Source organism: Cebus imitator, unplaced genomic scaffold, assembly GCF_001604975.1.
Source record: "Cebus imitator isolate Cc_AM_T3 unplaced genomic scaffold, Cebus_imitator-1.0 Scaffold112, whole genome shotgun sequence".
Classification (NCBI taxonomy): Eukaryota; Metazoa; Chordata; class Mammalia; order Primates; family Cebidae; genus Cebus; species Cebus imitator.
The window spans coordinates 1,846,450-1,856,940 of record NW_016107427.1 but is presented as its reverse complement, the minus strand read 5'-3'; the positions used below and the strand labels follow the sequence as shown (position 1 = coordinate 1,856,940).

General features: G+C 63.1%; 1 protein-coding gene across 8 annotated transcripts in view; it reads left to right on the top strand.

Annotated features, from left to right (window-relative positions):
* FAM207A (family with sequence similarity 207 member A) overlaps nt 1-3,009 on the top strand; it is a 45,188-nt gene extending 42,179 nt beyond the window's left edge. For 6 of the 8 annotated variants that reach the window (XM_037742021.1, XM_037742020.1, XM_017538631.2 and 3 more), the window contains exon 5: nt 1,183-3,006. In XM_037742021.1, the coding sequence (XP_037597949.1) occupies nt 1,183-1,306 (124 nt within the window). In that variant the 3' untranslated portion in view covers nt 1,307-3,006. Of the gene's footprint in view, nt 1-1,182 lie in introns of all 8 variants that reach the window. The other 2 variants (XM_037742019.1, XM_017538629.2) reach the window with 2 other exon arrangements.
* Nucleotides 3,010-10,491: the final 7,482 nt, after the last annotated feature.

The window sequence follows — 10,491 nt, the reverse complement described above, 5'->3', positions numbered from 1 at the left end:
ACAGGCTCCCCCCACAGCCCCTCACACACAGGCTCCCCCCACAGCCCCTCACACACAGGCTCCCCCTACAACTTCACTTCCAGGTGTCACTGTCAAGGCTCCTTTCCTTCCCCAGCTCTGACCTGGGACTCCGCCGAGGTGCTAAGAACCTGGCCTGAGCCTTCCCCTGGCCTCGGCTCCTCAGTTGCCCCAGGTGGGGCCTTGTCGGGTCCTGGTAGCCCCAGAGCTCACTAGTGATGTCCAGGCTGTGACTGAGGCATTTCACCCTGGCTTTACGGGGAGAACCCCAGCTGCCGTTTCGTGGCCAGGGTGTCAGTGAAAGGAAGAGGTGGTGGTCAGTGACCAACAGGGCCCTGGCTGCCTCCTGCTGTGGAGACGGCCCCTGCCCCACTGTCCTCAGCAGCTCTGGTGTGTGGGCCCTACCCGGGTGGTCGTCCAGTGGGATGTGAAGGAGCCTTGTTATCTGCCCAGGAAACCATGGCCAGTGTGGTCCAGCCTCAACACGGCTTTGTGCACATGCGGCTCACAGGCCTGAGGAGGTCAGCCTCACACCAGGCTCAGGGCCCCCTGGCCACCGCAGCAGAGCCCGTCTGGGAGCTGCCCCTGAGGCTTCTGTGCCTGAGTTGGGCCGCAGATCACCTTCGCGTTCCACAGGGGCACTGCTCTGGGTTTAGAGCGGGAGCTGAGTGGGCACCGGGCTGGGGTGAGCTGCTACTCTGCTGGGTCGTCGCCGTGGCACCCATCTGGGGCAGCCGCCTCCCCTCTACTGCAGGCCTCTCCCGGCTCAGGCTCCCGGCCCTCCTCCGTGTGCGTCTGTTTTGGTTGCGTGGAGGGAGCCGTCTCTTATGTAAGGTGTGAGTCTGCAGGCTCGTGAGCCGCCGGCCCGTTTCTCAGCCTTCGCAGCAGCCCCATCAGCCCCAGACCTGCTGGCCGGGCGATGCCCTAACGGCAAACCCCACAGTGGGCGCTGCCAGGGCTCTGGGATGCTGTGGCCACGAGGAGCCCAGGGCAGCCTCTCCCCTCCCGCCCAGAAGTTTCTGGGGCCCCAGCACTCAGCCCTGTGGTGGCCCCCAGCCTCTGCGTTCATTCCAGCGTCCCAGCTGCACCAGCGTGCCTGGGCATAGGTGGGGCTGAGGAGTCTGGGGGTTCCTGCCTGCTGATCTGCGGTCTCCATTCTTTCAGCGAGGAAGAAAGGACCCGGTTTCAGGAGCTACTGGCCAGTCCGGCCTACAGAGCCAGCCCCCTGGTGGCCATTGGGCAGACGCTGGCTCGACAGATGCAGCTGCAAGATGGCGGCCAGCTCTGACCAGAGCGGCGGGCGTGCCACGACTTCTCAGGCCACACGTGTGGGCCCAGGAGCCAGAGAGCACCATGGCCAGAGCCTGTGGACCCTTCCCCCCGGTCAGCTGTGGGGCTCAGTAGAGGGCTCTGTGAACTCCTTCCCCTGTACCCCAGGGCTGTTCCCGTGACTTGCTCCCTGGTTCCCAGAGCTGGGCCTACCCTGGGACAGCGGCCTCCATTCCACACAGGACAAGCCTTGTCCCTCTGCTGGGGGCCCCAAGCCCCAGCCAGAGTTGGGGTGGGCTGTGCACAGGGTTTGTGGGGACTGCAGGTATGGAGGCCTCAGGTCCGACCCTGAGCAGGCACCAGTGTCCCCGACAGCCTCCTGGCTGTGCTGGGAAGGAATTGTGCCTGGGTGTGACGCAGCTGTGCCACCAGCCACCCTAATTTGTTTCAGCCTCAGTTCCCGCTGCGGCCCTGGTAGGACCCAGGAGCACTGAGGCCTGGAGGGGCTGCCACAGGGGCTGGCTTGGGCCCTCCCCATCTGGGGGTCTATTTCACTCCCAGTCTCCTGCTCCTTCCTCAGTCACCAGGGATGTACATGACCCTGGCAAGGCCTCCAGCGTGCTCCCCGCCTGTTGTCCGCACTCCCAGGGATGTGCCCCCACTACCCTGACCATTGCCCTCGCCCCACCCAGCTGTTCCCAGCCCAGGCGCCCACTGCCTTGCTCTGGGGGTGGAGAGCAGAGGGTCCTTCCGCAGGGAGGAGATGTGGAGTGGGCCCAGCCCTGGAGCCTCTTACTGACCCAGAAGCAAAGGGAGGTCCTTTGTTGCTGGAAGCCCTGGGATTTGGAGGTTGGTTGTTGGACTAGGAATCAGTGACTGATCAGTCCTTGTTTTCAGGGTGTAGAAAGCAAGGGGCAGTGTGTCCCCAGGCCTCTGAGGCCCAGCTAGGCTCTCATGGCCCCCCTCCCAAGTGCCTCGCAGGGCCTTGCTGGCCCATGTCCTGCAGGGGGCTGGGCAGGCTGGGCGTGGCAGTGACCACCACTCGGGCGTCTGGGAAGTTCGGAGCAGGACATTCCCCACTCCCAGTTCACGGAGCCCTTTATTGAGCCCAGCACCCTGAGCTGCCTCAGCTGCCTGGGGTGGGGGTGGCACCAGGGGCTCCGGGGCCTCCTGACTCCAGGGCGTGTGGGCGGCCCCTGTGCACGGCTCCTCTTGTTTCCAGTTCCCATGCTCTGGCCTCCCCTGTTCCTGCCACCTGCGCAGGGTTCAAAGCCCCAACAGCCCTGCCAAGCCTGCCTGGCAGGTGGGTGGCCGAGGCGACTTGGAGCCTGTGTCCTTCTGTTCAGCGTCCTGGCCCTTCCTGACAGAGGCAGACACGGCACCCGCAGAGACACCACGGACACCTCCAAGGCCCTGGCTAATGGGACAGACGGGCATGCGGGAGCCACAGGCAGCAGGTCCCACGCTCCCTCGGCCGGGGCCAGCTTGGCTGCCGTGCACCAGCTCCTTCGAGAATGGGCTTCTCACTTCCGAGGAGCCGGTCACAAACCAGTGCTTGTGACAAAACCATTCTGTGGTAGAGCAAGTGTTGGGAACAGGTCTGGGATGTACGTAGCACAGTGTGGTAGGGGGCAGGTGGGGCGGCTTCCGCTTGAGGCCAGGAGTTCAAGACCAGCCTGGCCACACAGTGAGACTGCATCTCAACAAAAAATACACAAATTAGCCAGGCATGGTGGTGGGGAGGCTGGGGTGGGAGGATTGCTTGAGCCCAGGAGGCCACAGCTATAGTGAGCCAAGATCGCACCACTGCACTCCAGCCTGGGTGACAGAGTGGCCCTGTCTCAAAAAAAAATAAAAAATAAATAAAAATGTAAAAACCCTCTTACTTCCTGGTTTTGAAATGACTCCTGTCTGGGTGTGGCTCTCAGTCCCCCTTCTAAGGATCCTTGCGGGCTCTGGGGCCTCTGACTCCTCCCTGGGTGAGCAGCCCCAGCGGTGCCTGAGAGTGGAGGATGGGTCCCTGGCCGGGCAGGAGTGGCAGCAGGTGTCCCATCAGCTGAGATGGACACATATCATCCAGGAAAGTAGCCCTTGACACAGTATTTGTGGGGGCACCACCCCAGCATTCTTTGCGGGTACAGAGAGCCCGACCCTCAGCGATGGCCGCAGCTGGGACGGGGTTATCCGGCAGCAGAAGAGCGTTCACGTGTGGGGTTCGCCGTGGCTGTCAGCTGAGCTCCACTGGCCACCGTTGAGAGGGAGGCGCGAAGCAGAGGATGGGCTGTGTGCATTCTTTGGACAGGCACATGGGGTAGACCCCTAAGAGAACTAGTTCAGAGAGGATGACTGTCGGAGCTTCAGGGGGTGAGCCTGAGTCACTTGGTAATCGATTTAAATAAGTGACAGTTGACTGGGCTTTCAAGCCTTTGAAAACTGGGGCCCTCGGTGCATTCTTTGGAGTTAAAGGGTTAACACAGCGGCCCAAAGCCCCCTGGGGCCTGGAGGTTCGTGGCAAGGCCTGCAGGGCCCCGTGAGACACTCTGGCCCGGGACGGTGGATGCCAGGCTCAAGCTCACACTTGGCCTGGTCATGTCCTGGGTGCCTCAGCCCCAGGCCCAGTGTTGGCAAACGTAAGGGGGGTTGCGGGGCCTGGGGCAAGCTCCTGAGAGCTGGGTCCTTGCTCTGTGTGCGCTGTGTGGGCAGCCCCTGGGACTGTGCACAGAGGGGTGTCGCTGAGTGAATGGGGCACAGGAGACCGACACAGCAGGGCTGGACGGGCCCTGCACACACAGCCTGGGTGCAGGGTCAACAGGAGGGAAGGGTTGGTCACCCTGGGGGCCCTGAATCCAGCATCCCGATGGATACCCCCCCGCCCAAGCTCTCCATCTCAGCCTGCCCATTTCACCTTCCCCTGTGGGCAAGCGTGGTGGGATCACCCCAGACGTGTGGGTGGGTGAGCTCCTGCAAGGGGTGGTTCTGTGCAGCATTGCTGTGGGAGGCAGTGGGACCCCACGCTGACCCTGAGGGCTGGTTTGCATTCGGGTCGCGCGCTCCACTGCCCGATTGCTGGGCCCTGAGCATGGCCCACGTGGGGGCTGTGTCTAGATGGGACCTGCATCTGGCTTGCCTAGGCTCCATGGCACCCTCGCACCGGCCTGAGTTTGTCCTTGAGGGTTAAATCGGGTCTGTGACCTTTGTCTTATGTGGGGAGGGAGGGCGGTGGGCAGGGGCAAGGCACAGCTCAGCCCCCAGGCTAGTGAGTCAGGGTTCTGTGCTGCTCGGAAGCCAAGTGTTGTACAAACACCAGGCATGTTGCTTCTGGAAAGTTCTCTGTCCGGCGATAACGTCGGTGACGGCAGCATCTGTCATTGCTCCGAGACGCTGGTGGGTGCTGGCTGCCATCCAGGCCTTGTCTGCCAGCAGCCCCTGGCAGCCCCTCCGCCCTGGTGGGTTCTCAGCTGCCGCCGTGACCAGGGTTTTCCAGAGGCGCTATCAGCGAGTGCTTCCAGGATGCCGGGGGTGTGGGATGCTGGTCTTGCCCCCTTCCCCTTTGAAGTCGCCTTCCTGGGGCCTCCATGTGGGGGGGCCCTGGCTCCTGGCGCTGAGACCCTCAGGCCTGCATGGAAAGCTCCCTTCTTTTAAAGTCAAAGACCCAATTAAAATGTTTTTTCCAAAGATGTTAGAATAATGTAGGTCAGGATGATAATTACAGGCCCTCCTGGCTTGTGTTTGTCTTCCTTAAGATGAAGAAATTTTCTCTTTAAAATTTTTGGTAGGGTATTACTCAGAAAGCCAGACATGTATTTCCAATTCCAAATCCTTCCTGGTGCCACAGAGGCAGGGTGAGAGTCCCTGCAAGGCCATGGAGCAGAGGCCTCATCTCCCTGTGGGCTGAGCCACGAGGGAGAGAAGGCCCTGGAGCCCTGAGTGGGGAAACAGGCCTGAGAGGGGAGAGCCTCCCTCCATAGCCGGCCAGGTGATGGGCGATGAGCTTCCGGCTCTCCCTCGACACTCAAGTTCAGCGTCCACCCCGCTGAGCCGAGTGTGACCTGTGTGCTCAGGCCCAGAGCTGGTGTGGCTGGGGCACCCCTCTCGGGTGGCGGAGCCCTGGCCTCCCCAGTGGGCAGTGAGGCTCCCTCTGTCCCCGCCGTGGCTCTGGGTTTCCTGGCCCAGCTGTGATTACTCCACCTCGGCCCCCTCCCCTGGGCCGGGAAGACTCTAATTAACGCTGAGGTTTAATTGGAGATCGCAGCAGGCGGTGTCTGTGCGGCTCCTGAGGGATGGGTGTGGCCTCCTGCCTCTGGCCTCAGGACTCTGCATGGCTCCTGGGTGGTCTCGGGTTTGACTGGACCTGGCCTTTCCCCCACACCCCCCAACCCCTGGTGACACTGCCCCTGCCCACACGGGGCCTGGCTACTGCTGCCTGAAGCCTGTCCCTGGCAGGGCCCACGAGGTCTGTCTTGTTTGTGCGACAGCCGTGAGCCCAGCCCTAGCCACCCCCTCGGAACTCAGCCGCTGGGGGCATAGAACAGCCGCAGGAAGTCCTGTCCCCTGACCCCTTAGGTGGGCCCTGAGGTCTCCCGGGGAGGAAAAGGGGGCCTGTGGAAGGCAGGAGAGTTTTGAGTAGTGGACAGTCAGCCCTGGGCCACACGGGGACTGGGGAAGGTGGAGGTGAGGCCGGGCGGGCAGCAGGCGGCTTCCAGCCGGGAGGTGCTTAGGGACCAGGCTCTCCCCTCCCGGTTCTGCTGCTTTAGGATGCACTCTGCCAGGTGGGGCCCAGGGGCAGACAGAACTCAGGCCCAGGCACAGCAGGTGGGGACTGGCCACCAGGGCCCGGGAATGAGCAGGGCCTACTGGCCGCCTCGTGTCATGGCAGGCTACTTACAAGAGAAGACCCATATCCTGGCAGCTGGTGTTTGAAGCGTGGTGGGCCGTTCTGTCTCGAACTGGGGAGTCTGGACACAGGCAGTCTCAGCCTCTGTGATGCCATCAAGAGTCCAGGTGCCACCACCCTTCCCTCCTTCTCATGCCAAAGCAGCTGCCAGAGCCCCAGCCATCATGCCTGCATCCCAGTCCCCCAGATGAAGCTGTGGGTCCCACAAGGCTGGTGCCTTCGCTTACAGCTACTGAGTGTGGAGGCAACCGGGAAGCTGGCAGGAAGCGCCTGACCCTCCTGGGGAAGGTGTCTGTCCCCTGTTGCCCAGGCCAAGGGCAGGGTCAGGAAAGCAGCTTGTAAATCCTCCGGGGCTGGCTAGGCCTGGGCAGGGGCCCCATGTCACAGACACGCCCAACCCTGGAGGCACGCCCTCCTGCTTCCCGACCTGGTGCCACATGGAGGCCAGGACCCCAAGCTTCTCCGCTCGCTGAGGCTGCAGACACTGCTGGGGGCTCAGAGGTGGGGGCCTGCGGGAGCCCCATCTGACTGCAGGGCTTTTGCTTGGCTTCTCAGGACCGACCAGGTGACCTGTCTGTCCTTGTCCCCACCCTGCACTTCCCCCTGGGTGGGGGTCCTGGGATTCTTCCAGGCAGCTGCTGCCCACTGCTCCCTGCTGCTCCCGGGGGTCCCAGCTCTGGTCTGGCCCTCGGGTGTCCTGATGCTTGGCTCACTGTCCTGCTCCTGACACTCCAGAGCGAGCCCAGTCCCTGAGCTCTCTGGGCTGGTGGGCCCTTGACAGGGTTGCTCCCCCCTAATTCCCCACTGGACAGGCCCCTCCCATCCTAGCTGGGGCCCGCTGGGGCCTCCTTGCCTCTGTTTCACATAACCCTGTTGGTGGATTTCACCCCTGGCGGGCGGGCAGGCTCAAAGCTGAGGTCGGCCCCGGGAAGTAGCTGTGAGGTGCACCTGTCAGACACCACCAGGCACGCGGGAGGGCTGGAGACTCCCGGGTGCCCTCCGGAGCTGCTGTGGGTCAGAGAGGAGCTGACGCCCTCGTGGTAGACAGCGTGGGCGGCTTCCAGAAGGTGACCAGAAACACACTTACTTACTGGGAGGAAAACTTATCGTCTAAATTGTTTTTATTATAAGCAAGAGAGAATAAAACTAGATGAACTAAGCACTCAATTCCAGACAGCAGAAAAGGAAACCAGGATAAGCCCAGCGCCGAGGACGGGGAGGGGCGTGCGGGGAAGACGAAGGCTGGGCTGGCGGGGCAGACGGAAGACAGCCGCCGGGATAAGCCCAGGCCCAAAACCGTCCTTGGGGAGCGGCCTGTGCGGCACCTGGGTGACCTGGCAGCTTTCTGACCTGGAGCCGCCATCCCAAAGGTGATTCATCCTCTGCCGGGAGAAGCCGTCCCAGGAGGGCCAGGAGCAGCCCTGGGGCTGGATGACCACGGCGTCCCGGACCACTCTCTGGAGCCGCAGCCGGAGCAAGCCACGCCGCCTCTCTGCAGCACCGGGCCCTGTGTGACAAGGATGGTGGCAGGCTCTGTGCAGAGGAGGGTGGACAGGCCTGGGAGCCCACGCCACCGCGTCTGTCTGTGGGACGGTGGGGCCCAGCCTGTGCCCCACAAGCAGGAGCTGAGCCCGGGGCCTGCCATTCCGTGATGTGTCGGCGCAGCGCTCGGCATCAGCTGTGACGGTCACGCCGGCACTCGCTGTCTGTGGCGCGCATTCACGTGCTCTGTAGCGCGTCACAGCGGCGTTCATTCTCTGAGGATGGGGCACTGGCCAGCGAGCACTGGCCGTTGGGCTGCTCCTGGGGCTCACCGTTGGCGCCTGGTCTCCGGGCACTCGCTGCTCGCGTCTCCCTCCTCCCGCACTGGACTTTGCTGCTTTCTCCACGAGGGCCTCATGGGTGCCGTCCGTCTGGGCTGTGGACAGCTGCCCTCCTGCAGCTCGGCTGTGCCCTGGAGGAGCCAGGGCCATCAGCCGAGGAGCGCGTGGGGGCTTGAGGCCTCCGTCGAGCTTCCCCTGAGGCTGAGGTCCCTGGGGGCCGCTGAGCCGCCCCGTGACCCTCACAGCGCTGCTGGTGCCGAAGGGCAGAGCACGGAGCCGACTCTTGCCTCACCCGCCCTCTGTTCCAAGGACAACCCTTCGGGACTGAGCCGTAGGGAGTCCACGCAAGGTCGGAGGGTGATCCGGTGATCAGGGCCCTGTCCCAACGGGGTGCTTCTCAGAACTTTGGGAAGACACCAGAGCCCAACAGTCTAGATGGCCGTGGCTGAGCGTGGCCTGAGCAGCCAAGGTCTGGAGGACGTCACATGCACCCATGTCAGGGCTGGCTGGGGTGGGAGACTCAGGCTGGGGCAGGTGTCCGGGGCCTCCAACAGCTGTGCTGGGGTAACTCTGGGGACACCATCTCCTCAGCCCTGTCCAGGAATGTGGACCCCAGGTGCAACTGTCCAGGGGCCTGGGGCATCTGCGGACCACATGGCAGCCCTGAAAACAGGCCCCTGTGCCCTGGGCAGACGTCAGCACTGTCAGGTACGTCGCTGCTGCCCTCCTCGAGAGAGCCAGAGCTTGCTCAGCCCATCCCTGGGGGGAAGCAGAACCACAGCCTCCAGAACGTTGGGGTGACCCTCCCCGGACTGAGGGCACCCCTGGTCGTCTGGCCCAAGGCCAGCATGTGTCTCCCGAAGGAGGAATGACTTCTGGAGCCACCATCCCCAGCAGGTGCTCCAGGGGCGGAGAGCCAAAACCCAGCAGCCACTGGGTGCCTGGGGCAAGTTGTTTAGATAAAATCCAAACAAGCACCTCGTATGTTACAGGTGGCTGTAAAACAAACTTAGCCTTGTGCTAATATTTGGGTTTGCTTTCCACTATCCACATATAGAAGAATGTGAGCGCCCTCCAGCCCTGCACTCAGTGACATTCCAGGAGCTTTGGGAGCGTCTCCACTGCCAGTCAGGAGCCAGGCTCCATGCTCCTCGGTCCAGAAGGACCGCTCAGCCTCGGGCTAAAAAAGGGAGAAACTGCAACTGGATGGTGTCCTAGCTGTGTCCCCAGGCCATGCAGGCACCGGCCAGGCATCTGTGAATGGGAGGGCAGAGGCGGTGAGAAGCTCATGCCGTCACGGATGCCGGCCCTGGGCTGTGCCTTCCACGGATTGTCCCACTCAGCTCCCCTAGTTCCACCAATCAGGTGCCCTTAGCCTGCTGTGCAGGGGGAGAGACTGGGGCATAGAAGACCCGGCCTCCCAGGCACCACGCACGGCCCACGACCCAGAACTACAGAGTCACCCAGGCTGCCCTTGTGAGAGCCAGCCCCAGACACGGCAGGGCCTCTGGATTCAAGGCCAGGGCTCCTGCTGCCCCACCCCCGACCCCTGGCCCTGCCATGGAGGGCAAGGGTCATGCTCCCTGGGTCCATCTTCCCCCAGAGCCCCTCCGTGTGTGTGTGTGTGTGTGTGTGTGTGTGTGTGTGTGTGTGTGTGTGTGTATGTTTCTCACACTGCCTGAGCACACCTCCACACAGGCGCTGCTGCCACCACCTCATGGCCTCCCAGCGGCCACTATGAGGAGGGCAGAGACCACCGTCTCTGGCCCAGCAGGATGAGGGCCTCATGACCCCTGGCAGATTTGTCTCAGTGCTGATTTTTCTTTGCGACACCGAGCATCTATTTCCAACAGTTAGCATCGAGCTTTGGGCAGCCAGGGCCCAGCAGCCCCCACCCCTGCCCAGTGTGGCCGTGCCCCTGTAGGGCCAGTCCCCACTACTGCGTGGGCCTTGCCTCTGGACACCGACCCCCGGCCCCAGACACTGCGGCTCCATGCCCTCCCACGCACTCCCATTCAGCAGTGCCGGGCACTGTGTCCTCTGCCGCCCACCGGGACCCGGCTCCTGCTTAGCCTGAGCCCCCTCCTCATCTCCCTTCCCCCTCCCCAAGCCCACCCAGGCCGTGGGCCAAGCCTGCTGAGGGCGACTCTTCACACCCAGGCTCTGGTCCCAGCTCCTCAACCATGTCCTGGGACTTCCTCCTGGCCACACGTCCTTCGAGCAGTGCTCCCCAACACACACAGCCATCCCAGGAGTCTTCCTGGCGCCCTGCCCACCATCTCCACCCACCTCCTTCACACCTGCTCACCACAAGGTCCTGTTCCCAGCATATGGCCCTGCTGCTGACCTGGGAGGAGACCTGACCCTCCTGGCCACTGTCAGCATCCCTGGGACACAGGCCACCAGCCACCCTTTGGAGTCCACCGTGTCCTGCCACTATCTTCCCCATCCCCCCACCTGCCCCGTCCCCCTACCTGTCCCAGCCCC